The sequence below is a fragment of the Drosophila biarmipes genome, chromosome 2L (assembly GCF_025231255.1).
Source record: "Drosophila biarmipes strain raj3 chromosome 2L, RU_DBia_V1.1, whole genome shotgun sequence".
Taxonomy (NCBI): Eukaryota; Metazoa; Arthropoda; class Insecta; order Diptera; family Drosophilidae; genus Drosophila; species Drosophila biarmipes.
In genome coordinates, this window is record NC_066612.1 from 11,260,559 (window position 1) to 11,286,179 (window position 25,621).

At 39.9% G+C, this 25,621-nt stretch overlaps 7 protein-coding genes and 2 non-coding genes across 9 annotated transcripts; 3 read left to right on the plus strand and 6 right to left on the minus strand.

Annotated features, from left to right (window-relative positions):
* Positions 1-167: 167 nt before the first annotated feature.
* LOC108032477 (N-alpha-acetyltransferase 20) lies at positions 168-807 on the plus strand. The gene has a single exon (XM_017106299.3). The coding sequence runs from the start codon at positions 240-242 to the stop codon at positions 726-728; it is 489 nt and encodes a 162-aa protein (XP_016961788.1). The 5' UTR covers positions 168-239; the 3' UTR covers positions 729-807.
* A 665-nt stretch (positions 808-1,472) lies between these two features.
* LOC108032448 (N-alpha-acetyltransferase 20) lies at positions 1,473-2,282 on the minus strand. Its single transcript, XM_017106274.3, has one exon. It carries the CDS (start codon positions 2,188-2,190, stop codon positions 1,546-1,548), a length of 645 nt encoding a protein of 214 aa, XP_016961763.1. The 5' UTR covers positions 2,191-2,282; the 3' UTR covers positions 1,473-1,545.
* A 614-nt stretch (positions 2,283-2,896) lies between these two features.
* LOC108032376 (serine proteinase stubble) lies at positions 2,897-8,643 on the minus strand. Its single transcript, XM_017106197.3, has 5 exons — positions 7,850-8,643; positions 3,828-4,953; positions 3,636-3,771; positions 3,219-3,515; positions 2,897-3,157 (listed from the first exon to the last, which is right to left on the minus strand). The coding sequence occupies exons 1-5, from the start codon at positions 8,058-8,060 to the stop codon at positions 3,002-3,004; spliced, it is 1,926 nt and encodes a 641-aa protein (XP_016961686.1). The 5' UTR covers positions 8,061-8,643; the 3' UTR covers positions 2,897-3,001.
* Positions 8,644-10,652: 2,009 nt separating this feature from the next.
* On the minus strand, positions 10,653-15,069 carry LOC108032817 (uncharacterized). The gene is made up of 4 exons (XM_017106831.3): positions 14,377-15,069; positions 11,320-11,736; positions 11,100-11,249; positions 10,653-11,039 (listed from the first exon to the last, which is right to left on the minus strand). Exons 1-4 carry the CDS (start codon positions 14,591-14,593, stop codon positions 10,888-10,890), a joined length of 936 nt encoding a protein of 311 aa, XP_016962320.1. The 5' UTR covers positions 14,594-15,069; the 3' UTR covers positions 10,653-10,887.
* A 1,360-nt stretch (positions 15,070-16,429) lies between these two features.
* Positions 16,430-16,549, minus strand: LOC122818883 (U5 spliceosomal RNA). Its single transcript, XR_006368367.1, has one exon. It is a non-coding gene; the product is annotated as a U5 spliceosomal RNA (small nuclear RNA).
* Positions 16,550-16,817: 268 nt separating this feature from the next.
* Positions 16,818-17,013, plus strand: LOC122818903 (U2 spliceosomal RNA). Its single transcript, XR_006368386.1, has one exon. It is a non-coding gene; the product is annotated as a U2 spliceosomal RNA (small nuclear RNA).
* Positions 17,014-17,341: 328 nt separating this feature from the next.
* LOC108032829 (uncharacterized) lies at positions 17,342-18,782 on the minus strand. The gene is made up of 4 exons (XM_017106845.3): positions 18,480-18,782; positions 18,044-18,418; positions 17,845-17,991; positions 17,342-17,567 (listed from the first exon to the last, which is right to left on the minus strand). Exons 1-4 carry the CDS (start codon positions 18,556-18,558, stop codon positions 17,416-17,418), a joined length of 753 nt encoding a protein of 250 aa, XP_016962334.1. The 5' UTR covers positions 18,559-18,782; the 3' UTR covers positions 17,342-17,415.
* Positions 18,783-19,696: 914 nt separating this feature from the next.
* Positions 19,697-22,530, minus strand: LOC108032799 (uncharacterized). Its single transcript, XM_017106806.3, has 4 exons — positions 22,298-22,530; positions 20,492-20,872; positions 20,018-20,164; positions 19,697-19,957 (listed from the first exon to the last, which is right to left on the minus strand). Exons 1-4 carry the CDS (start codon positions 22,401-22,403, stop codon positions 19,803-19,805), a joined length of 789 nt encoding a protein of 262 aa, XP_016962295.1. The 5' UTR covers positions 22,404-22,530; the 3' UTR covers positions 19,697-19,802.
* Positions 22,531-24,473: 1,943 nt separating this feature from the next.
* On the plus strand, positions 24,474-25,235 carry LOC108032491 (protein Mabiki). Its single transcript, XM_017106312.3, has one exon. It carries the CDS (start codon positions 24,529-24,531, stop codon positions 25,114-25,116), a length of 588 nt encoding a protein of 195 aa, XP_016961801.1. The 5' UTR covers positions 24,474-24,528; the 3' UTR covers positions 25,117-25,235.
* Positions 25,236-25,621: the final 386 nt, after the last annotated feature.

A 25,621-nucleotide genomic window follows, 5' to 3' on the forward strand; every position in this document is an offset into this window, starting at 1 on the left:
CGTTAACCTCATTAGAGAATCGAGAAATAATTTTCGATTCCCGTGGCGAAGATTTTTGGCTGTCCGGATTGATTATGTTTATCGGGTGTGGTCTATAACCCCGCCGGCAGCCCTGACAGTGAACGGAAAAAATAGTTTTTTATCACTTATTTTATAGCCTATTAAGCAGGCATTCGACTTGACAAGTCCTTGAATTTTGTAAAAATTAAGTGAGGCTATAAACAAAATTTTCCATTGAAATGACTAGCTTTCGGGAGATGCGTTTCGATGATCTATTCAAAATTAATTCCTTAGTTTTTGATGCCCTCACCGAGGTTTACAGCCTAACTTTCTTCGTGACGCACCTCCTGGAGTTTCCAGGACTCACGCAGATTGCCGAGGCTCCAGGTCGCGATGGCCGGAAAATGGGATATATCTTTGGCCATTTTCAGGCCAAGCGAAATAAGGAGCCGCATGGTCATGTGGCGGCACTGACTGTATCTCCGGAATATCGGCGCCTTGGATTGGCCACCGCTCTGATGGATTACTTCTTCACGGCTGCAGACCACAAAGGAGCCTCCTTCGTAAACCTCTTCATGCGAGCCAGCAACCATGCCGCCTATCACCTGTACTGCTCCATGGGCTACGCTCACCGCGAAACATTCGTGGACTACTATCCAGATCACCCGGAACCGGAGGATGCCTACGAGATGAGAAAGTACCTACCACGTCCGCTGGAGGTTCAATAAGCAGGAGGTGTGTTTCTCAAAAAATTGTTGTTTTATTTTCAGATTACATAGCTAATTAAAGAAAATCAGTTGGGGTGAATTCTATTCAATTTCCGTTGACGCACAAAGGCTAACTTTAGGTTAGAATCTACCATAGGGTGGACCTCAGTCGTATTTCAATTTATAAATAATACCCTTTGGTTGGTTTATCACCCACACGCGGTGTTGTTATGCTACAGAATTTTATTAAGAATAGCTCCACTAAATTAATCAAGAAAAATAAATACTGAAAGATTACAATTTCCCCCTTTATGTAATTTCATCTAAAATACTTGTATGTGTGTATGTACTTTTTAAGGTCCACACTAACGAACACAGTGCATATATTTTCAGCCAAACGCATTGATGTTCGTCTCGTTTGCCAAACAAATTCAATTGCAAATTTCCGTTTCGAGATGGTCAAGGCTCTCGTTGTTGTCTTTTGTATTAGCTACATTTTTCAAAGCAAACAAATTAGAAAGTATATATATAAATATAAAGTGTAGTCTGGTGCGGACATGTGTCTGAAACACGCGCAATGATTCTCACAATTTGGCATTTTGCGCAACTTGAAACGCACAGCATTCGAAAATTCTGGTTCAATGTTGTCATATAAACAAATCGTATTTCCATATGCTTTCTGACATATATTTCAAGTTTTCCTTTTTTACTTTGAGCGATTTGCTCAAACTTTTAGTTCAATTTCGTCGGCAGAGTGCAATGAACTTTCTCTGGGTGTTTCAAAAATGTTTTAATTTATAGTATTCGTTGCCTAGCAAAACAAACAAGTAATGTGGTTTTATATAATAGATTTATAGCTCCATTCAAGTCCTTTGCCTATGCCATCAACCAGCATATTTTTGAGTCCAAATAAATAGAACATAAAGAGATAGTACAGCATACTTCCGAAGCTATAGAGCTTATTGATTAAAATACCCTCTAGGGATATCCTATCGACATCCCGGGATAGAGGCAGCCTCATATCATAACCATGATCGTCGGCATAAAACTGGGGCAACCAGCTATATTTTACGTATCCCAAGGACTCGTAAAGCCTGATGGCGTTTTTATTCTTCTCCCGCACAAATAGATCCATGTACAAGTTCCTCTGTCGATCCATCATATCCCTAAGAGTAGTGAGCATACGAGTGGCCAAGCCCAGTTTTCGATATTCCTGGGCTACAGCCACAGCAGAGACGTGTCCATGACTCCAACTCAGATCCTTTCCATCTCCAATGTGTTCGGGCCAGTCCTCGACACGCGTTCCGAGAATAAAGCCCACAAGACGGTCGTCGGGGGCATCCACCGCTAAAACGAGTTCTGGATACTCCAGGATTTTGGGAAGTAGAAATGGCAGGGAGTATACTTCCACCAATGGATCCAGAACAATATGGTTAAACTTGAACATGTCCTCGAGAACAAAATTTCGTGGTGAAGACATCATTCGAAAGGTTTGAATTAAGGTTTGAAAGCCTATTTTTCTGTTATAATATGTGCTATGTATTTAACTTATTTATGAGTGTTTACTGTGATAATGGCAAATTCATTGTCTTTTTGGTTTGGAAGTAAAAAAATGGACACTTGTAGAAATATGCAATCAAATTTTAGATATTAGCGTACTTATTCTGGCTTTTTAGAAAGGGAACCCAAATCTTCACCTCTATGTTTTATAACAGTAATGAAATCCTGATTTAAATATGATGTTTTCATGATTTTTGATATAGTTCCATAATATTGTACAAAACGAGAGAAACAATTTTAATAATGCATTCTTAGATATTTTCAATAGCTTTCAGATTATGAACACAAAACTGCAAACTAATCAAATCCTGATTTATAAAATATATATAACAAGTTACAATTCATCAACACAAATATGCATCAGAAGACCACCAACAAAAATTATTAAAAATTTTTTCTTGTATCATATTCTCTATCACTTATCAGTCGTATATCTGTTATAGAAAGTTATAGAAAATATATATAAACATAAAATTATTTCAAATTTTGTAAAACATATAAGAAACAAATAAAAATAGGCTAGTTTAAAATAAAACATTTTAAAAACTTACTAAAAACATATTATTTTTGTTTTTGTATAGCAATAAAAAAAGGGTAAGCCTGCCAGAAAAACACGGTATACTTTTAGGCATTTCGAAAAAATCAACGTCTATAAAGATTTTTGTCATTTATTGAATCGTTCGCTCTTATTATATTGCAGCATATCACGTCTTAGGATAATCGGAATCCTAAGTTTATTTAATGTTCTTGTAGATCCAGGGCAGCAGCGAAGTGACTCGGGTGTAGACGCCAGGATATTGACCCTTGCCGCAGCCAATGCCCCAGGAAACTATTCCCACCTGAGTGTAGCGTCCGCCATCGTTGATGATCATGGGTCCGCCAGAGTCACCCTGCAGATAGGATCAGTAAGAATGTCATAAAGGGTAGGAAGGTATAAGATAGACAACTTACACTGCAGGAGTCCTTGGCCGCCTGGCCAGCGCAGATCATCGACTCGATAATGCCGCCGGGCGCTGCTCTTCCGTACTTCCTGGCACACTCGGAATTCGCCCAGATGGGTATGTCCACCTTCTGCAGGATCGAGGGCTGGGGCCCATTCTCCCGGAGACTTCCCCATCCGGCCACCGTGGCCACCTGCCCACTGTAGGAGCGGGATTGCTGCGAGGGCGAGGTGGGCAGGCAAATAGGTTGGATCTCCCGGGTGAAGGGCACCGGTTCACTCAGCGTGAGTATAGCGACGTCGTTGTGCTAGGCAAGTACGAATCTGTATATTATTTCTATACAAAATAATATCAAAATGCCTATTTTCTAATATTTCTCGAAAGTTCGAACATTAATTCTCCAATAATATTGCTATGGTGCACTTACCAAGTGGCTAAACTCGAAACCCTTGTGGCGCACAAGTCGCTTAATCCTGCGCGACACATGTTGCACCTCAAAGTCCGTGCCAATGTTGTAGTCACCCAGATGGGCTGTCAAAGCGGCCACGTCCCAAGAGGTCATTCTGTAGTTATATAACATTATAGAAATAGTTTAAAACATTTTATGTTTCCTCCTTACCTTGCCACACAATGAGCGGCGGTCAGGATGTGGCTGTTGGTGATGAGACTGCCGCCGCAGAACTGCTTGCCCGACTTGAAGAGCACCGCTATCCAGGGAAACTCGTGGGGACTGGCATTGATGCCGCCCACAATCCTCTCCTGATCGGGAGTCACCGGGTTCTTGTTGCCGCACTGCAGCGGGAGTCCTTCCGGACTGGAGCCACTCGCAGGTCGCCTCGTCGTGGTGGTGGTGGTGGCAGGATAACTAGGATAGCTGGGCCGCCTGGTGGTGGTGGGCCTGGTGGGGCTAGTGGGTCTCGGGGTGGTGCGCTTGGTGCTCGGAACTCCGGCGGTGGGATGCGTGGGATAATGATGGTTTGGCGGATGGGTGGGAAGCGGTGGAGGCCAGCCGCCTGTTGTGGGTGGATGAGTGGGCAAAGCTGGTGGCCACTGTGCCACACCACCCGCAAAGGAACCGAAAGGCCATTGGTAGGGATAGATGGTACTGGCTGGCTGGGTGGGAATAGGTTGCGCCACCGGTTGCTCCGCTGGTGCGGGCTCAGCTTCAGGCTGCGTATCTCCTTCCGGAGCATTGCCCTCAATAGTGTTCCCGTCCTGGAAATCTGGCATGTCCTCCACACTATTCACATTATCAATAGGGTCCTCGGGTCGGGGAGCATCCACTGGCTGTTCAGCATCGACTTCCCCTTCAGGAACCACATCCACCCTATCCTCCTCGTCAGCCACCACCGAAGGCTTCTCGGTAGTCGTGGTCGTCGTTGTTCCAGGCAGTGGAAATACACCAAAACTATTGGCATCGATGTCTGTGCAGCAGATGCCACTGTTGACTCTGCCCAGCTGATCGAAGAAGTTGCACATGTTGCCATTAAGGCCAAGACCATTGGTCTGTGGCCATTGGCGCAGGGTGAATATGGATATCTGGCGGGCCACCCGGTAATACTGGCGGCAGCCATCGATGCGGACGCACACACCCGGTTGGCCACGAGATGTCAGACACTTGGATCCCTCGCCTGGACCCCAGCCACCAGGAACAGCCGCACCACCAAGTCCTCCCTGCCACAGTAGTATACTCGGATCAAAGAAAAACTGGCGTCGCTGGCGTTTCAGATTTGTTGATGAGGAATCTGAGCAATAGGAATAAGCTTCAGAATTAAATTTTTCAGGAACTGAAAAGAGGTTATTTTTTATAGGTCTCTTATATTTAAATAAAAACAATAGCTCAATGTATTTTTCAAATCCAAATATCCAATTGTAAATATTGTATTGTTTATTGTAATTAAATGCACATGTAATTTTTTCTGATGTATATCTTTACTGACTTTTATAAAATCACATTTGTTATCAACTCCTTATCTTATTAGTTTATTTATTTATTAAAATATTAGACTGGTGTGTGGACCAATAATATCTTTATGACATGAAAATAGGTTTGGCACTGGGGAACCACTGATCATTTCTAATGGCTCTCGAGATCTGGGTTCGTTGAACCCTGGAAAGATTTGAGCTACATACTCAATTGTCTAGCCAAAACTATGGTACTTTACAGCCCATTTTTTTGGCCAATCTGTTGCGCTATTGACAAAGCACCCAAATAGAAAAAAGGAGAAAAAACGAGTGGAGAAAAGACCAAGCCAATATTTGCTTAACATTCGTTCACGTTTTGAGTTTCGGGTCCACGCTTCTCCGCTCCGCCAGTCGAGAGTGATTACTCAATATTTTGACATATTTCGCTGCCCAGAATATTGACAATAAACTTAAGCTCTTTCCACGCGACATGACAATTGCTGTGCCATTTCGGAGATGCTGGACCTGCCCCCCACTGCGGCAACTTTCTACTGTCAATTGTCATATATTTGTCATGTCCATTGGCAGCTTCTTAAAATTGGTCTAGGCCTTTGTTTAGGTCGCCGGCTTTATTTGGTTTGTATTGTTGCTGCTATTTAGCATGAATTTGCCATATTTTTAATTTATCACGCATGTTTTGGCCCACATATATAGTTCGAGTGGCTCGGCAGCGTATAAAATTTGACTAAATATGCCATTTGGGCAGTTTATCTCGGGGATTTGTTCTTAACGAGCCATTTGCTTTTGTGTCGATTAATTTTAACGATCTGCTTGACAGCCTGAAAGCTTATTGCCTTCGATGAGGTGTAAGTTTTATTGATTCTAAATCGAGCATAAAGGTGATTTTTCAGTGGAAGTTGGAGCAGGGAAGTCTTTTGGCTCTGCACGTGGCTTTTGCTTTACTGACACAGCTCGTAATGAAGAATACGTTCAGGGCGTGCTGCGAATCGGTAATGAATACGCGTAATATTTTTCATTTTACAAAGTAAGTTTTACACCCACCGAAAAATGTTGATCCACTCGACGTGACTCACTCGCCAGGAATTGTTAACTGAATCTTATGTTTGTGTGGATCACCAAAGAAAGTCATCGGAATATTACTCATTTGCCCCAAATAATGTCTGGATATTGTGTTTTTATGTTTATAGCTTATTGGGCTTAACATTATTCTCTTTAAATTGTTATGACAGGCTGTCAGCCAAAAACCAGCGCAACGAATTTTGGCTGATTGATTTAAGATCCTGCTGGAAATTCGACACACTTAAGGCGAATGTAAATATTTTACTGGAAATCTTAACTTGATATTAATTTATAGTACGAAGGTTTTTAAATCTGTCAAGATTTTTATTTTTCCTAGAACTTCTTATAACTTAAATGGTCCTCAGAACCCACCCATCCAAGCTGCTCCTTTTCTCTGCTAAACATAAACACTTGATACCGAAGACTTGCAAAACGTTTATCGAGAATCAGGGGCAAGTTACAAGTTCAAGGTCTGCAAGACCGTTACAGCTTGTCTGCTACTGAAAACCTGAATCTCAGCGCAGGATCCCAGAGAACTCAATATCTCGAGTTGGAGGTCTACTTAATGGTGGCTCTTAAATTTTATATCACCAACGCTCATATAAACAATATTTATCGCTTTCCTGATGGCAAACCATGTTAACAACGATCGAGCAAAGTGGACAAAATGCAAATAAAAATTAATTTTTAATGAATATGGCTTGTTAAGGCTGAGAAAGGTGTCGGCTTATGGTCTTATATATGCTATACGTTTATGGCCTCATCTGCGGGGCATTGCAAATTAATAGGCTCATGTCGTCGCCCTGAAAAGACATCACCACAGATCACGCCCCTCCATCAAAAGTGCTGTCTAATTGTCTAATTGTTGGCCGTAAATAAGAGGGAATAGATTGGCGGGAACATTGACAGGCGACAGAACACGACCGACAAGCGATGAAGTTGATCTGAAAGTTCACGCCTACATGAGTTTTCGTTGTTCAGCTTTTTTTGCACTAGAAAGTTTGGCTTGAAGGGCCGGGCCTGGCGACAAGCCATCGAGTCCGTAAGGTAAACAATGTTGGGAACACTCACTCGTAGAACCAAAGTTTCGCATTTTCCCTCCTAGCTCTAAACGATTTATAGATTTCTGAAGGTCAAACAAGTAATGCTTGGTGCGTGCCGCGCATAAATTCTACCGTCGAATCAGAAAAATGTTATTTCGAAGTCGTTGAACTTAAGTTTATATTAGTGACGTATATTGAAGAAGAGCTATTGATTCGCCTCTTTTCAAAATTGTTGTAAAAAAATTTTTATTTCCTTATGAAATAATTTTAATTTAATTGAAAAACATTATTAAAAAATAAATGATATTTATATATATTAATTAATTAATTAATTTAATTAACCCTACATTTATTAAGAAAGAGTTTATTCCATACACCTTTATTAAAGGAATTTTGGCAATAACCAGGAGTAACAAGTATTTTTACCTTGCTTTAAACACTCTTATTAAATTGATATCAAATTAAAAATAAAAATTCATTCATATTTTCGAAGGCGCCAGTTCTTTTGGTCTTTTGAGTCACAAGTTTGTGCCTTAAGTCTTTTGTTTTAAGTGGAAAAAATATTTTTTTTGCCACCTAGTTTTCTTTTCCTGAATCCAATCATTTGACTTACCCACCACCGCTCCGCCGAAGTTTACCCCATCCGTGGCATTGGCTTTGGACAATCCTGCCTCGGGTGCCGCATTTATTTCTCCAATTTCCCACACAGGAGCTGGAGCTGGAGCTGCTGCCCCTCCCGAAACGGATGGGAGATCTGCGCCCGAGATCATTTTAAAATGCAGCAAATGCACACAGAGTAATAAAACAGGCAGAAATGCAAACATTTTGATATTTTTTGCTTTCGCTGCGGTTATAACTTCCCAATTTGTTTTCGTTTCTGATCGGGACAGACCATATATAAATGGGCTGCTATACAGTATAAAGATCCACCACCGCAAATCGCGAATCGCGGCTCAGAATGTATAGCTCTTCGAATGCCAGGCACGTTGCCCCGATGGCATTCACCTGACCACGACTACGATCGCGAAGACGGAGTTCTCCGATTGGGGCTGGACTTGCTCTGGATCGCGGTACTGGATACCCGGTACTCAATACTCAATACTCGATACTCGATTCTCGACTTAGTGGTATGATGCGTTAGACGGTCAGGACCGTCTTCTTGGCTGGGAGGTCCGATCGCTTCTGAGACAGCAGAGGTTCTGGGGTTTGGTTAACAGCTCCGTTGCCAAACGACGGCGGCGACTGCGACGCCGGCAGAGGTGCTGAGTGTTCGGCCGGAGCAGCCGAAATGTCAATTATGAACGCGTTTCTTTCGCTGGAGCACTTTTGGCCAACTTATTGGGCCGCCTTCAAATGCACACGCGACGCGACTAAACTAGTTGCTGGAACGCCTCCGTTTCCAGTGCCCACCAGGCTTTTCAACCCGATCCCAATCCCGATTCCGAATCCGATCCGGAACACGCACCAATGTGGACTGAACAGGGCGGGCTACTCGCAGCCGCCGCCGGGAAGTTGCGCGACTGCATACTCATAAAAGAAAAATCCAGCTGTGGTTGCATCTTCTCTGGCTCAGTTGGCCATTGCAATGCACTGAGTCGAATTTCGAGGGAACTAAGTCAATAAATTTGCATAAATAAAATTAAATTAAAATAAAAACACTTCAACCATACAATAACTATAAAAATAATAATTTTTATTATTTTCCTTAAAATAGTATCATACTAGGAATATATTTTTAATGTAACAAAACCAAATGTGGCAGTTATTAACTATAAAATAGATTGATTGATTAATGATTTAGAGAAAATATTTATAACAAAAAAAAAGAAAAATTTTTATTCAATGTTCAAAAATCCAAATCATTTTTCAAAACTTCTGCAATACCATCCCAAATGAATGAATTCAATAAATACGCGCAATCTACCATATTATTTTTTCACTGCATGACCAGATTGAATTTCCATTTAAATTCCATGGTGCATATTGCATTTGGCTCTTCATTTTCCACTCGGCGAGCTAACTAGACCCGTTTGAATTCATCGGCATATGTGTTTTTACAAAATAATATGCAAAATTTACGACTTTTGGCGAGCACTGAACTGGGAACAAGGAACACACCTCTTGACTCAGGATTCAATTAAAATCTACATTAATCAGGTCTCTGCCTTAATCGCATTATCAACGCCGAGATCAGGCGGCGCCTTGGGTGTTAGAAAGATCACACATTAAGGCAATTGTTTCCAGAGAATCGGTCAGATCGTTTCAATAAAAGCACTCGACCCCAGTTCCACATATTGATCGATGGAATATTAAGTGTCATGGCCTGGACCTTTGCGGGATCATTTTATTTCAATATTTTGCCAACTAAGTGTCGGTAATTGGCAGCCTTGGGGCACCTTCGCCCCTTTGATTGATCGACAAGTGGGAGTGTTGAGTATTGTCTTTGAACAGCGCTTCACATGGAATTGGTATCGATCGAGTGTGCAGTTCTCAGCACCTTCGGGCTCATTCAGTTTCAGAACTGGATGTTCAGACAAGGGAATTTCACCCACTCAATGTTCAAAGAACCACTTGAAAGTTGGAAAGGTTGGAATATTTATTTATAGGACAATTAGCTGGGTTTCTTTCTTTTTGACCATAAGAATTCACTAATTTTAAATTAATTTTTCTATTTAATTCGTTTGCTAAAACCCGCTTTTTTTATTGGCAATCAATGCATAAAACCTTTAAAATAACTGATTGCAAACCAGATTTTTAATTAAAAAATAGCAAATTTTTAATAGCCCTAGGAAATACTGCAGTAAATTGTGTTATTATATTATTCAAATGATCCCAGATCAACCCAAAAAATACATTATTTTACTATTTTTTACATTTACCTAAAAAATTCTTAAATTTATTATCTGAAATAAAGCATATTTTTAGGATGATGAAAAAAATTTGAGGTCTTTATCAGAAAACAAAACCTTTAAAAGCTTTTGTTAACAGGGGCTTACGATACTACAATTATTTTTATTTTTTAAATTGATTGCATAATATCTGAGGAATATTGTGTCAAAATTTGAAGTAAATTAAAGGAAAATTGTCTATATATATACACTGAATGTTTTTGTGTTAAAAGCTTCAAAGCGTTTTCCCCACAACTCACGTTTCCAAAGTCGGTACCCATCATAACTTCAAAACTACGGCACCGATACTTTTGAAATTTTAAACACTATTTCTGTACATATTTCAAGAGGTAACGCTGTCCAGTTTTTTTTTATTTTTTTTAATTTTACAATGACAAATTAGCCGATTTTTGTTCCAAAAAAATTGTTTTTTTCACTTTAAAGTCTTGGTTTATTAAAATTATCTTGTATTGTTTGACCTTACTCCCCCTTAAGAAACCAAAAAAATGCATAAAAAATTAAACTCTATACATTTTTGAAAAGACCATTTATTTTGAATTTTTCACATAGCTTCTCTTTTTGTTTACAATTTATGACATAAATAAATACAAATTGGTTATGCTTAAAATCATTCCAAATGATTGCCAAATCGTTTGTGCGTAGAAAATTATTTGGAAACAGCGCTTAAGTTAGAGTGTTAATTGTAAACATTAAACTAAAACTAACTAGGAGCTAAGTGTTCCTTGAGAATAGGTTTAGTGCCTCATTGAACCAGGAATTTCTCGATGGGAACCTTGGCGAAGAACTCGTTGATGTGGGCAATCAGAATGGGAGCCCACTGTTCGCGGGTGGCGGGAATGCCGACTCGGGTGATCTCCGGCAGATTCTCATTGACCAGATTCAGGATCATGGCATCTGGAGGGGAATAACATCAATCAGAAATGATGGATAACTAAGAGGAAGTGATTGACTTACTCAGGTTGCGATCGGAAAAGATGCCATTGGCCACCACCTTGGCATCGCCGATGTTGACATTGGCATTCAGGCGATGTAAGCTGAGACGCTGCTGACCACTGGGCAGCTGTTCGATGTGGCCATCGGTCAGGATGGTGGCCTTGATGTTGTCTGGGGAATGGGAATGTGAAAGTACTTGCTACATGTTCCACATAATACTTCTCACTCAACCGACACTCACCTATGGTGATGTTGAAGGGTCCCTTGGGCACCAGACGCAGTCCTCCGAACTTGACGTCCGCCTTGAAGTGTCCTCCAGCCTTCAGTTGAGGCAGTTCAACGCCCAGCTTGATTATGAAGCCACTGTCCGTGAAATTGGCAGCCACCGTGTTGACCTGCAACTGACTGATGCCATAGATCTCCATGTTCTTGATGAGAAGTCCTCCCTGGATGCCATCGTTGGTGTACCGGAAGATGCCCCTCTTGTAGAAGTACGGGTCAATGGAGTCCATGTTGTACTCCGGCACACCCTGGTTCCTCAACCGGCCGGCAAATGTCTGAATCAAGCCGCGTATGCATTCGTTCAGATCCGACGAACTGAGACTACAGGGTGTCACCTCATTCGAGCCGCTGGTCAAGACAACCGCCGGTGGTGCAACTGAAAGGCGAAAGTGAGGCGAGATTAGTTCACAAGTCGGTTAAGTCATGGTTAGCCTCAGTTGTTAAGTTCGTCGAGGCATGGCATGGCGTCTGACCAAGGGGAGATTATAACTTTTATATTTATTTCATTTTTCACTATTTGTGCCAGCCAACCAGGCATGACAAAGTTCACGTGTCCCTGTCGCCACGTGTCTTCTGTCAGGTGAAATTGGGTTTATGTCAGGGTGACACCGGGGGACTAGGTCTTTAAAATTGTCAAGGAAATAAATTTATAAAAAAATTACAATCAGTACAACTCGAATTTTTGGGTCGAATCAGAATGAAGGCTTCTGTCTGAATGTATTTATAAACATAAAAAAAAAGGGATACAGCTTAACAACAAATAAATATTTAACACATTAAATAACGCTTGAATTGTTGCTAAATCAATTTTTAAATTAAATTCACTCAGTTTTAGAATTAAACTTTTTTTTAGTAACAACGGAAACTATAAGACCAATATTTTATCTTTAAAACCTTCAATCTTCTGAGCAATATTCTAGTACATGACAATATTTTCTTGCAAAGGTCAACAGAACATTTAAAATAAAAATGCACTTAAATAGTTTTAGCTTGTTAACCTCATCTTTATGCGAGCTAAGGAACTCATGTAGTTAAAATAAATTTTAACTTGGAATGATATTCAGTCACGCCACTAATTGTTTATATCTTCTCCTTCTAATGACAAGCGGAAAGCAATTACTTTAATGTTCCTTGGCAAGGCAATTCGGCGTTTAAAAGATATAAAAATGAACTTAAGTCTTGTAATTAGCATTTGAAGAATGGGACAATTTTCTTTAAGTTTAAAGGCGAATTACGCACGTGAACAGCCCTATTAAGTCATTTGGCTTGAGTGCCCCGAAATTTGTTTCCCACTGTTTTGCTTTACACATTTTCCCCTTTGTTTCGCCCGACAAGTTCAATGTCAAAGGTGAGCCGAACCACAAGCTGTTATCATGCCATAGTATTCAGCACTTGAAATGTCAAAACTAAGAGGTGACGGAAAAGGGTTGGGCCGCAGCCAAGTTCGTTGCCTAAGTCCTTTGTTTGCCCAAGCAAATGTCAATAAATTTGTGCTCGCCATGTTTTTAGTACTGGCCAATGCTGTTTGACGGTTTTCTTTGCGCAATTAGAGACAGGTTACAATTGCAGCTTTCAGTTTTGGCACAAGCCCAGCAGCGCCGCTTACGCATTGATGTAGGTCAGTTTTTCAGCCAGCTTTTCGCTTTTTGTCAGCTCGATGGTCTTTTGATAGTCTTGGTATAGAGCTATAGCGACAGCAGCCGGTTTCGGATCGGATTTAAGCCTCGTTGTTGCTTTTGTTTACGCTGAACTCTTTTCGCAAGAGCGCAAACAACGCACACAGCACACACACTGCCCAACACCGCGTGGTTGATTAAATTAATGTAATTGGCAATATCTCGCAGTGATTTTCGAGCCAGCATTATCTCGTGTTTATTCTGCATTTATAACTCGCCCCGAACTTGCGTCACAATTTCTATTTACCCTGAGATTTGCGTCGCCACACAGCTTGATAACTTTTACCCAAAAACGAGGGGGAAACAACATGTGTAAGTATGTCAAGTTCAAGTGGCACAGGCGATGACTTGCTTGTCGCTTCGTTTTACATATTCCACTTGCCATTTCAAAAGCGTTAAAAACCAAATAAATAAAAAGATTTTACTGCAAATACACTTGCTAATTTCTATTGCAATTTAACTTCTATAGCCCGCACTTGGCTCTTAGCAAATCTCATTAAAAAAGTACTCTTTTACGATTGCCGTATTTCTCCGTATTTTTCCCAATTTCGTTCGTTTTTGAAGGTTACAGGCCTATAAAAGTGGTGTTAAGTGTATGCACAATTTACGTAAAAAGGTCTTTCAAGAAGCCAGCAATGAGTAATCTCAATTTATTGGCATGGACGGCACACCGGGCAAGGCCTGTACTGAATTTAAACTAAGAAATCGATTTGTCGGTGAAGCGTAGAGAGCAAATGAAGAACATTTGATGTGTCTTAAAGTCGAAAACAGGAAGTTGAGCTGTGCCCAAAAAAAGTAAAAACGTAAAATCAGTTTTAAACTGGAAAATCACTGAACTATACGAATCAAAACATTGTACATCTGCTTGGAACAGCAAATTATAAAATTTTTCCATACCAAGATAAGTATTTATAAATCCTTAAAATAATTGACTCGGTTTTTATTTCTTAAGGTATTTTTTAATGCTAAAAATAGTTTAAAAATGTAGCAATTAAAAAAGTCTTTTAATGCATTGAGTTTTGGAAAGGTAATTCATCAATACTTTAAGTATGATTTCTCTCTTGAAATTTTAGATAATTTAAGAGAGATACACAATTTGAAAAACTATAAGAATACAAAAATAATAACCATAAAACGAATCATGCAATTTAGACTGAATGGCAAACGCCGCAAAATGTTCGCTTACTTTGGCCTGCCCCCAAAATAAACAAAAGACTTAGACAACGAACTTTTTCAGCTAGGCTGCATTAATTACGGGTACATGCTTTTGAGGGCGTGGGCTGGGAGTGACATTTAGTTTGAATATCAAGTTCTTGTCTCGATTGCATAAGTCAGCTTACCTGCAGCGTCGAAATCGATCGATCCGGCTGGCAGAGCCAAATCGCTGTCGGAAAAGCTTGGAGATCCCGCCGCCAACTGCGCGCCCGGACTGGAATTCGGACTCGGATTGGGATCGCTGCTGAAAACACTGGGTGTGGAGGTGGGCAGGGTGGCCGCATGGCCACTTCCGAGTGCCAAGGCGGCCAAAATGGTGAGCGAGATGCAAGGCGATTGCATTTTCGGGCTGGCTTTTCCGCTGCACAATGGGCCGATGCAAACTCGTTTCAATTGATTACTGGACTCTTTCTATTTTGACTGTTTTCGTGTGACTTGGATCAACACACGAATGCAGTGCAGACGGTAATTTGGTTGTCTCCGTTTTTCCTTTTTTTATTTGCGTAATTTTTTGCAAACCGGCTTCACTTTTATTTCTTCACAAGCGCTTTTTAAAGTTGGTTTTTTTTCGTTTTGCGTTGGCTTTTCGGTTTTCTCGGTTAACTGCAATTGTTGCTGCAATTGCTGCACACACGGACACTCAGGGATGCACACAATCTCAGCCAGCTAATTGCCAAACTTATCCGCAAGAAGGGGCAAACGGTTTTTGGAGCTGGCGGCGCGTTGCTTGCAAATCTTGAAATGAGCGCTGCATAAAACTCACGTTTATTTATAGTTTTCAAGCTGCCCGATTTTTGTGCTCGTTCAAAAGTTTTTCCATGCCGCTGCCGAAGCCAGAGCCAAACACCAACAACATATGGCTAAAGACCCCAACGAAATCGGTCGCTTCGAAGGCTTTGGGCCGTCACATCACGAAGCCAAAGCCGAACTCGAAAGCTCATCTCGCCTTAAAAAATAAGCTTATTGAGCAGAACCACTGTGCCGCAGTTTGGGAGCCACACCATTCAGCAAATTCGGTTTTTCTAAATATTACTTATCATTTAAAAAATTAAATTTCATGAGCCCAAGCTTAAAAACTAACACAAATAAAAAAAGCTATTTTATGCAGGTGGTAAAAAATAAGAGCTCCTAAATAAAATTAGTCATCAATATTGCTTTCGTTAAAAAAAAAGGTTTTTAAATTAAAATATTCAAATTGAAAAACTTCTAAAGAAGTAATTTTGAGTAACTTATTCTATTGCTATCGATATTTCTAATTTTTTAATGAATATTAAGTTTAAAAATATAAACAAAATAATAAAAATCTATAATTTGATAATATGTCTACACTTATTCCGTGATATTAAAATTATTAGATAGTGTTTTAACCATTATATGAAGTTTAAAAATGTGTATAGACTGCACTTACTGTATAGAAATTCCTAACCAGATAATAAATATGCATCCGTCGCCTGATTGTTCCCACAAATCTGTCAAAATCAGCCAACAATGAGGAAACTGACAAGACATTTTCCCATTCCACCGAGCCCAATCCCTGTTTTCAGTCAAAGTGCAAGGCACGTACTGTACCCAGTTTGAGATGCACTGTGGCAGTGAGGCCCTCCGGGGTGTTCATGTAAAATTTGGGTCAGTTATAAATCTTTGCAGCTCTTTATGCCACATAAAATTATTCATGAACCGGTGACTTTGTGGGTGTAAAAATCAATGTTCAAGGTAGTCTGGTACGTGACATCTTCCAAATTGTAACCTATCAAGTACGAGGCCTAAGTGCAACAAATAAATATCAGAAATCTGCAAAGAGAACATTGCTGCGGAAGCGATCTAATGCACAAATTCTGTGCCAAATCTATATAATTAAATAGTTTAATTGCCCACTTAATATGATGGCAGTGTCTTTAGACAGACGACAGTCGCGTGTGTCTTTTTTTATAATTTATCAACCGCATATCTACTGTTTTGCATGCCTATCACGAAACAATCCAGTCACTAGACATCAAGAATATATAATTGACTGCAATATAATAAGCTGATTTATGGCACATTTAGCGCCGACTACGGTTCAAGTCCAAGTACAATTTGATCACTTTTATGATAACCTCTGAATCTTAATATTAAATTCCCAAGGGTTATTGGGGTAAAATTACTACAATTAATTACAATGCATTCCTTATGGCCCGGCCACCGAAGTCGCCAGGCACTACAAAAAATTAGTTTAGACTCATTAGAGTGTTCCTCTCCACGGAAATCTTTAGTAAAAGGCGAAAGATTTATTCGACAATTGAAGAGAAACCAGAGTAATTTTGAAACGGAAATAATCCACCACAGCACTCAACGCAGGCTTGAACATGTTGGGAATCATAAACACTTTCTTGGGCTGATACCATCCCTAAAGTATGTTTGTGCTAAGAGCCTACCTGAGACTTGACTACCTGAAGTGAAAGAAAGAATCCCCAACCCCTAAAATAGGCTATATATATTACGATACTTTCTAACTTTCACATTTCCAATTCCCAACTGGTTCTAGCCTCTCTCCCTCGGAGACCCTGTACATTTCACATTTCCAGTTATCGCTTCTCGGCCTTATGGCTAAGATCAAAGTGTAGTATCTGTTCTTATCAGCTTAACATCTGATAGTTCCTCCATTGGAGGACAACAAATGTTAAACTGATTTTTGGAATCAGACGGAGTGCTAGGGGCTTGCTCCACCTCTGTCGCGGGTTGGCCCGGTATTGCAGTACCGCCGGGATTTCGGCCCAACTGAATAATGCATTTTCCCACCACAGTTCAAGTTCAGAGATAGTCGCTGAGTCTTGCTCAATTGCACCGCAACTGCTCTTCCACGATCCACTGCGTCAAGGTCAAATGCCGGGTGCGCACTTAACCTATTAACGCTATTATCATTGGGTCACCACCCAGTGGTCATGGCTTACAAAACTACACCAAAAAAAAAGTGTGTTACATCGTGTCTCGCTTAACTAACTGGGGCATGAAAAACGTAATAAAATTGGAATTTAATTGTAGGCAACCCATTAAAGGGCATTCCAAATGGCGCCCAGAATAAATGCCTTTTTGTTCGAGCACATATCATCATTTGTTAGCAGTTAATGGAACAATTTATTATCTATTTAACAATCATCACAAGTTTAATTCAACGGCTAATTGAGCTACTCCTTGAGAAACTGGTCGATGGGAACCAGTTCCAAAGCCTCGTTGAACATTCGCAACAGAAGGGGTTGCCAAAACTGTCGGGTCTCGGGCAGCATTATTCCGTAGATATCGCGCCAGTACTGATTAGCCACATTCAGTGCTATTTCATCTGTAACGAACAGCAATAAAAAGCTTTGATTAGTCGATCGATTAGGTAACAACACTTGATTGCCTTTAGGATAATAGATTCAATACGATGCCAATTAAATATATGGTGTACACGGTGTGCAAATGTCAATTGAATAGCTAATTTATATTCCCATATAAAACTCATTTAATATAAGTACTAATATCAACTATCTTTTCTTTTCTTCCACAGGATTTTAAAATATGGTTAAGATTGCCAAGAAAAACTGGTTATTCTGAACCGAAACCCCAAAACTCACCCAGTTCTGGATCTGCAAATATTCCGTTGGCCTTGATGACCAAATCCCTAATCTTTGGCTTCGAATCAATATTCTTGAGGCGGAAGTACCGGTGTCCATCCTTTTGGTAGATCTCACCATCGGTGACCGTTGTGGCCTCCACGTCCACTGCAATCGGAATGATAAGTAGTCATCCAGAGAGGCGAATCAATATACTCACATAGCGTTACATTAAAATCCCCCTTGGGCTTCAGCTGCAGCTGATTCACCGTCATGTCGGCCTTATAGCTGCCCACAATGTTCATTTTGGGCATTTTGGTGACCAGGCGCAGTTTCACCTTGTCCCCGTTGAGTTTGGCGGACACTTCTTTGGCCCGATTGGAGGCGAATCCGTAGATCTTGGCATTGCGCACGGTAATGCGACCGTTAACATTGCCACTGGTGTACTGGAAGCTGGTTCGGTTGAGGTGCAGGGGTTCGTAGGGTTCGATCCTCAGCGCGGGATTGCCGTCCTTGAGACGGGGCGTCAGCGTGTTGAATATCTCCTTGACGCACTCCCCCAGCTGATCGTCGTCCGTCGAGCATTTTGGCAAATCTTCAATGTAAGGGGGAATATTAGAAATAATCAACTCTTGAAACTTGTTTTAAGTATATACCTGAAAAGTAATCCTTATCCGTCGGGGCTGAACCGACTCCAATGGCCAGCAGGCACAGCAATCCAATAATGTAATGCATTTCGTTTGTTCTATCTATACTACGAAACTATATGCTTTTTGGGGACCGAACTCGGCTCTAAGCCAACTGCTAGAACGTTAAACAACAACTGAACCTCCCAGTCTCCGAGTCGAGCTATTTTATTCTCAAAATTAGCACACCGATGCACATTGCAAGTCACAGAGTAGTTTAGTACATTTAACTTGTAAATCAGTAAAACATTTGCCGGCACACGGCTAGACTTTGACTGAACGTAAAACCGGCTCCGTCTGCCTGATTTATAATGTCGTATTATTAAATGGAAAAATATATTGAAGGTATAAAGTAAATGGCAACGATGATTAGCGATAAATTCTTTTACTAATTACCTAGTACGTATACTAATGATGGGCTTCTTATTTCGGCGATTCGGCGAGTGGCACAATGACGACGTTGAAGGGCTGCCTAATCGAGCCTAAAGACGGTTCCTCATTACGTGAGTCACACTATTAGTAAGTAGTTAGTTGTACTATGAACCTGGCAGCCAATTCAAAACAAACACTTAAGTAAACTTTGTTAAATAGGATTTAGTTACATACGGTTCGTTTTGTGATTACTCTCCACAGTTAGTACTGTTGAATGCCCATTGGCTTATATAAAAGCCTCATTTTTTATTGATTAATTACTATATGGTTACGAGCTGGAGCACTAGATCGCTTTTTAACAATTATTAAAGTCTATTAAAGTTTTTCCATACCTAATGTAATTTATTAATTTAATTTTCAAAGCAACAACTTACGTTAATCTAGACTTTCAACTTTATACAACACTCATCCAAAGGTATAATAAAGATATATTTGCATTAAAACATGTAATTAATAAGAACCATTAGATTAGATTATTTTCATATATTTCTTAAATCTACAGAAAAAAACTTTTTTGTGAAATGTACTAATTCAAATCTAAAAGGTCCTTACTCATCGAATTTGGAAAACTCAGTAGTTACTCTGCCAAAAATAAAAATACACACATTTTATCATTCAATAAAAAAAAACATAATGAAATATACCTCACAAAATAAAAAATTGTGAGATGTTACCCTTTTTTACAGATACATTACTATGCGTAATAGTAAATGTTACCCATACAATTTTTTTTGATAATCACACTCTAACAAACATGTAGGTAATTTCATTTTTATTTCGGTAAAAACTATGTTAACACCTTGAGTAGAAAAGATGGAACCAGAGGGTATAAATAATATAACAGTTTTAGAGTCATGAATGTCAATTCTTAGTAACAAGCATATCGAATGGTAACGCAGAGAAGAAGTCATTCGAGGACTTCAAGATGAGGGGCTGCCAGGCGGCCAATGTCTCGGGAAGCATGGCCTGATAGAGTTGGCGCCAGTACTGGTTGATAAAGTCCAAGATAACGTCGTCTAAACGGAAATAAATTTATTAGTAAGTACAATAATAATGGTTAATTGGCTGGCACTTACTAAGAACCGGATCGGGAACTAGTCCATTGGCGTAGAATTTCAGGTCACCCACCTTGGGCTCAGTCTCCAGTTTGGTCAGACGCAGATAGGTGTGACCATCACGCTCGTACAGCTCGCCCATGGGTCTGGCCCTCATCGCGACATCAGCTGGGGGAAAAAGCAATAGAAACTATTAAGTCAAATCGAATAAAAATTGTGAAAAAAATATTTTCGAATTTTCTATATTCATCTAAGAGGCTTTAAAAGGGAAAATTATTTTATCCATCCAAAAGAAGTTTTTTAAATAAAATGTAATATTTGGTATCTATCTTGATCTTGTTCAGGACCATTTTCATCTTTAAGAATTAGTTATCTCATACTGTTTTAAATGGTATAGCACCATTAAATACTAATAAACCATTAAATGTATAATTTTGTAGTGCAACAAACAGGTGTCTTAGACTTTTGAAGACTGGGTTCTTCAAAGATACTCACTCAAGGTCACGTTGAAGGTGCCCTTTGGGTTCAGCTTAAGGTCGTTTAGCTTTATGTCCGCCTTGTAGGAGCCCTCGACGAACATCTGTGGGACGTGCGAGAGGATCTCCATGCGCACGCGACCGTCCTTCAGCCGGAAGTTGACCTTGTCGACGATTCCCTCGCTGAGGCCGTGGACCACCACGTTCTTCATGGAGATGCGTCCCTGGAGCAGTCCCGAGTTGTAGCTGTAGGAGCTCTTGCCCATCTCGAAGGGATCGAGCGGCGGGATGTTCAGCTCGCTGATGCCGTACTTCATGCGTGGCGTTATCTGCTGAAGGCCCTGCTTGATGCACTCGCTGATGTTGATATCTGCCTCCCGACAGGTCGGTATATCGCCCGCTGCCGAATGCCAAACAAATTAAATTAGTGCCTAGGAACCCTGACATATTTAGATCAGCATAAACGTTAGTCATATCGCGTACGATCGGTGTGCCTATGCCCAGAACGTGACATTTTTCTACCCGGCAACATGAGAATTTTCAGTTTCGCTGCTCGCATAATTGTCAACGTCATGCGCAATTTATTTGTCGATTAGATTTGATTTTGTCAGCGAGTTGAGCAAAAATTCCTGGGTTTAATTGAAAGAGTTTTGTACTGTCGTCTCAAGATCGTCGCGGTTTGAATACGCCGACAATTAAAACTTTTCCCATTGGTCTACCTTGGGAGCAGACCGTCAGCGGAAGTGACAAATCCGTACAAAAGACTGAAGCAGCGAACTTGTCTTTTATTTTTATATTCCCCCATCAAAAGGTTATACTTATATCAACGAACAACAGCTAAGACCCGGCCAGCAAAGAACGTTAAAAATAGCATGTGCAATTGTTGTTCAGACAATGAGGTAATTAAATGTCTATGTTTTGCCATAAGTTTTTATTTTTGGCCAAAACTGTCTGAAGACATCAGCATGACAATCCGCGTTTTATGTTTGTCATGGTCTTAATTGTCTGTCTGCTTTAGTATCAGTAAGCAAATCTAAATAATAGTTAACAAGCATATAGGCTTATTTAATTTATATCATATAACTTTAATATCTTTTCTTGTTCATTTGCATTATTATTCTATTGAAAAATTATAATCCTTAAATAGGTCTTATTATTATTCTGCTGTGATGTGATGTATATTAATAACGATTTTACGTATGTTATTTACATAATATTTTTTTGGTTTTATGAACCATTAAAGAATACCTAAAAGGGTATCTAATTGCATTTCCAATCTAACCCAAAACAGATTTTTCTGAAATTCTTTACAATTCATTGCTGTTTCCTAATCGTTGTGCAATGCTATTGTTTTAGTAAAATCTGGGTTTGAACTTTTGCCTGCCTGATAGTTAAATTGCTTTGTTATAAAATTCACACAAAGTTGCGTGCCTCACATGATTGCTGCTATCACGAAGTCAATTGTGTACATCTCAAATTTTCTATTTAGCTGATAATATCAGAAATTAAACGACTACATCCCAAGATACTAGCAGTACTAACTACTAAAGTGTCAAATTAAGAATTTTTAGTTCGAAAATGATTGGAAATATTTGTAAAAAAATATAAAGAATATATATAAAATAATTTTGTAAAGCATCTTTAAATAATTTTGATAAATTTTGATTGGTCCATAAATAAATTGATAAATGTTTTCATATATATTTCCTTGAACCACTAAAATGTCACAAGAAAATTTGTTTCTGCCAAACGAATACTTTTTGTTTTATTTACATTCATTTTAAATTTTAGTTCTTTTTTATTTTTTACATTAAATAGCACTCACGTATTTCTCGGACCGGCTTGAATTCCACTGGCGGCAACTCAATTTCTGTTGCCAAGCAAAAGCCAGAAATTGAAATTAAAACAAGAGCACAAGAGATTCTAGACATTTTTATAAATTTATTTTAATCAGTTTAAAACTGCAATATTTGTTTGACTTTTTGGTTTGGTGAAATTGTTAACGAGCTGGCAGTTAGTCGAATCCGGCCGATGCAAATGCGAATCAACGTCTGAGAGCTGCGATGGGCGCCGGGCTTTTATTTATGGGAAGAAAACAAAACAAATCCAATCAAATCGAAACTGCAAAGGCAATCGCAAAATAAAAAGAGACATTCAAACACACATGCTCGGCCTTAGCAAATAATAGGGACTTGGGGGCGGAGCGGTGGGTGGAAAACAAAAATAGCTTGGAACTAATGACGCTGACGTCGCCGTCGTAGAAAACAAAGCAAATGCAAAAGTCAATAGACAGTAGTGAAATACAAACGACATTATTAAATTCCCGGCCAGAGTCGTGAAGTGGAAGCCACCCAGCCATCCGATTTGACTTATCGCGACCCCAGAGCGACCCGACTTACCCATCAAGATACGATGCGCCCGCCACTACCGGCAGCTGTCCCAGGCGATCCCAGCCGCTTTTGATGTCTAATCGTCTTGGGGACGGTGATTTGCTGATGACTCGTTAGTGTGTCCAGATCTTGGTCCCGATATCCACCCAGTAATTAAAGGTGGCCACTCAATTATCTCGCCCCGACACTTACGTTTATGGCCATTTGGGATGAATTTTATATAGGAATATTATTAATAATTTTGTTTACCTAGGTAGAAACCCAAATTTATTTATAATAGGTTTATTCTTTTATTTTAAGAAATGTTGTGATTAAGTGTTTAATATTTGTATACCACTTATAAACATTTTTCAGTTATTTCTCTAATCTAATTTGTTCTTTTCCTGTTAAGGAGGTTTTTAATTTAATAATAAAATTGTATGCTTCTTCTAAGTACACAGTATAATGATTTCCATCACTTCACAAATAAAAATAAAAAATTATACGATTTTCTCCGATCATATAGTATACACACCCTAACTAAGTAGTGATAATATAAATCAAACATTAGAAATCAACCGCGGACGTGTTAAAGCTACATATAAGTTTATAATGCTAATTCTGTTTTTTGCGCCTTAGAACAATATTTGAAGTGCTGGATTAGTGGATATTTAGTCACGTGTGCTTAAATAAGTAGGGTTAACAGGTAAAATGAGTCATTGGATGATTACAAGTACACAATTAGTACTAGATCATAAAACACTATTGTAACTATATCATTCTTATACGAAAATGTATTAAATAAATCAAGTAAGAGTCACCAACCTTATCTTTTTAAGGGACAGTTTTCAAATCAAGATGCATTTACAAGGTACCTCTTGGTGTATCTTTCAGTAGACCTGGCACAAGAGAGATAAACTCTCCTTATCAGTAGACGTAGAAGGTAGCCTTTTGCAACCCCCAGTAGAAGTCATCTTATCAACATCTTAAGCACTGAAGTGCAAACCCAGAAATGGCACTCTCCATTCCAAGAATCCATATCTTTAAAAAAGGAAACACTGCAGAACAATAGATCAGTGCCACACACACCTTATCAATAGCAGAGAACAAGAGGAGTTGGACAAATGAGCCCGCAAAATACTTTAGGAAAGAGCCCAATTGAACAAGAGCAGCCGAAAAACAAACCAATGACTTTTGACAAAGGCGGCGACATTGAAAATACTGAAGATAATGGATTTCAAAGAGGAACAAACACGAATTGAATGAAGCAGACAATCGATGGGCGCGCATTTCGCCACCTCCACAGCCCCGGGGGACTCGTTTTGTATTGTATCTGGAATTGGTATTTCGAAGATCCGAACGGAACGCACGCAAGAACAAACATGACTGACAGATAGGGATGCCCGACGGGTGGGCTTACGAGTAGGTAGGGGTAAGGATTGGATCGGATGGGGTGGCGTGTACGCGTGCGCAGGCAAATCGAGCGGTTTTATGATCTTGTTTTCGTTTTGCAAAAAGAAAATTCGGCGTCGATTTGTGTAAACAAAGTAATAAACTTGTGGGGGGATTACGTAGAGAGCCAGATAAGGCTTTCTCCATATAAACTAGCGAAGACGGCCACAGGACAGCAGTCTACCCAGAAACTTCGAGAAGAGCACACATCATCTCATCATACCCATAACCAACCATGGAGAACCATCAGATCTATCGCCACAAAAAATTCGATGTTGGCCGAAAAGTTGAGGAACTCGAGTTGCTCCTCAAGGAAGAGCTAATCTCCCGGAGCGGCACACCCTGCACCAGTGTGGGCTTCAGTGACCAGGACACTGATTATCCTCCTCTGCCGAAGCGCCGCCGTTTGGGCTCCTCATCCTCCAGCGTTTCCTACCACTCACCCAGTCCGATCATAACCGAGGCCATCCAAGACATCTTCAAGTACCACGTCAACATGGTGCGAAAGTTCCCGAAGAAGGAGCGCACGCCGAAGGATCAGGAGCGCCGGAACAAGAACACCATTGCCTGCAGGATGAGTCGGCGGAAGAAGAAGTTCGATGACCTGCAGGTCGAGCAGCAGTACAAGGAGTGCTCCTTAGAGCACCTCAAGATCGCCGAGCAGAGTCTGCGGGCCAGGGTCTATCTGAATCACCTGAAGCAGCTGGTCAAGCAGGAGGACCACCACCCGCTGCCCTCTCCGCGGAGAATTCCGGAAGAAAATCCCAAGAGAAATTTTACCATCGACTACCTGATCGGTGGCATTAAGCAGGAGAATGCTTAGCCTACCTCATACTCCTGTGGAGACTGTATTATATAGTTAAGGATTACTTTAAGTTTCTTCAAGAAATTCATAGACTTATCTAATTTTAAGTTTCCCTACAGTTAAGCAGGTACTTCTTAATAAAAACAGTTGTATATTTAAAGAAAAACAAAGGCATTTAATATTTCCTTAAATAATGATTGGTAACATCATCATAAAAAACTGCACTGTCATGGGTCAGTAGCTTAAAGACTTCCATGAATCATGGCTGAAAGATATAAAGCTAAAGAGCTTCAACTGAGGTTCACGGTTGTTCACATTTTGTTATGCTTTTACGTGATCATGTGATATATTATTTAAACCTACCTACCTAGCTTTCTTGTTTATGGCCTATCGTAAAATATTTTATATTATTATAATACTCTTAAAACTTTTACATTGACAGAGTTAGGTCTGTGATATTTCCTATTCCCTATTGTATCTTTTAAGAACTTCCATTCCAAATATTTTTGACCAATAGAAATAA

Excerpts from the sequence above, each read along its gene's own strand:
- LOC108032477 (XM_017106299.3), top strand. The coding sequence starts at position 240 with ATGACTAGCTTTCGGGAGATGCGTTTCGATGATCTATTCAAAATTAAT.
- LOC108032448 (XM_017106274.3), bottom strand. The coding sequence starts at position 2,190 with ATGATGTCTTCACCACGAAATTTTGTTCTCGAGGACATGTTCAAGTTT.
- LOC108032376 (XM_017106197.3), bottom strand. The coding sequence starts at position 8,060 with ATGTTTGCATTTCTGCCTGTTTTATTACTCTGTGTGCATTTGCTGCAT. Across the intron at positions 3,772-3,827 it reads GCCGCTCATTGTGTGGCAAG|AATGACCTCTTGGGACGTGG; the intron begins GTAAGGAGGAAA and ends ATATAACTACAG. Across the intron at positions 3,158-3,218 it reads CGGCCAAGGACTCCTGCAGT|GGTGACTCTGGCGGACCCAT; the intron begins GTAAGTTGTCTA and ends TCCTATCTGCAG.
- LOC108032817 (XM_017106831.3), bottom strand. The coding sequence starts at position 14,593 with ATGCAATCGCCTTGCATCTCGCTCACCATTTTGGCCGCCTTGGCACTC. Across the intron at positions 11,737-14,376 it reads GATCGATTTCGACGCTGCAG|TTGCACCACCGGCGGTTGTC; the intron begins GTAAGCTGACTT and ends TTCGCCTTTCAG. Across the intron at positions 11,250-11,319 it reads ACCCTTCAACATCACCATAG|ACAACATCAAGGCCACCATC; the intron begins GTGAGTGTCGGT and ends CCCATTCCCCAG.
- LOC108032829 (XM_017106845.3), bottom strand. The coding sequence starts at position 18,558 with ATGCATTACATTATTGGATTGCTGTGCCTGCTGGCCATTGGAGTCGGT. Across the intron at positions 17,992-18,043 it reads GGATTTTAATGTAACGCTAT|TGGACGTGGAGGCCACAACG; the intron begins GTGAGTATATTG and ends TTCCGATTGCAG. Across the intron at positions 17,568-17,844 it reads ATTTGCAGATCCAGAACTGG|ATGAAATAGCACTGAATGTG; the intron begins GTGAGTTTTGGG and ends TGTTCGTTACAG.
- LOC108032799 (XM_017106806.3), bottom strand. The coding sequence starts at position 22,403 with ATGTCTAGAATCTCTTGTGCTCTTGTTTTAATTTCAATTTCTGGCTTT. Across the intron at positions 20,873-22,297 it reads CAAGCCGGTCCGAGAAATAC|CGGGCGATATACCGACCTGT; the intron begins GTGAGTGCTATT and ends GGCATTCGGCAG. Across the intron at positions 20,165-20,491 it reads CACCTTCAACGTGACCTTGA|CTGATGTCGCGATGAGGGCC; the intron begins GTGAGTATCTTT and ends TTTTTCCCCCAG.
- LOC108032491 (XM_017106312.3), top strand. The coding sequence starts at position 24,529 with ATGGAGAACCATCAGATCTATCGCCACAAAAAATTCGATGTTGGCCGA.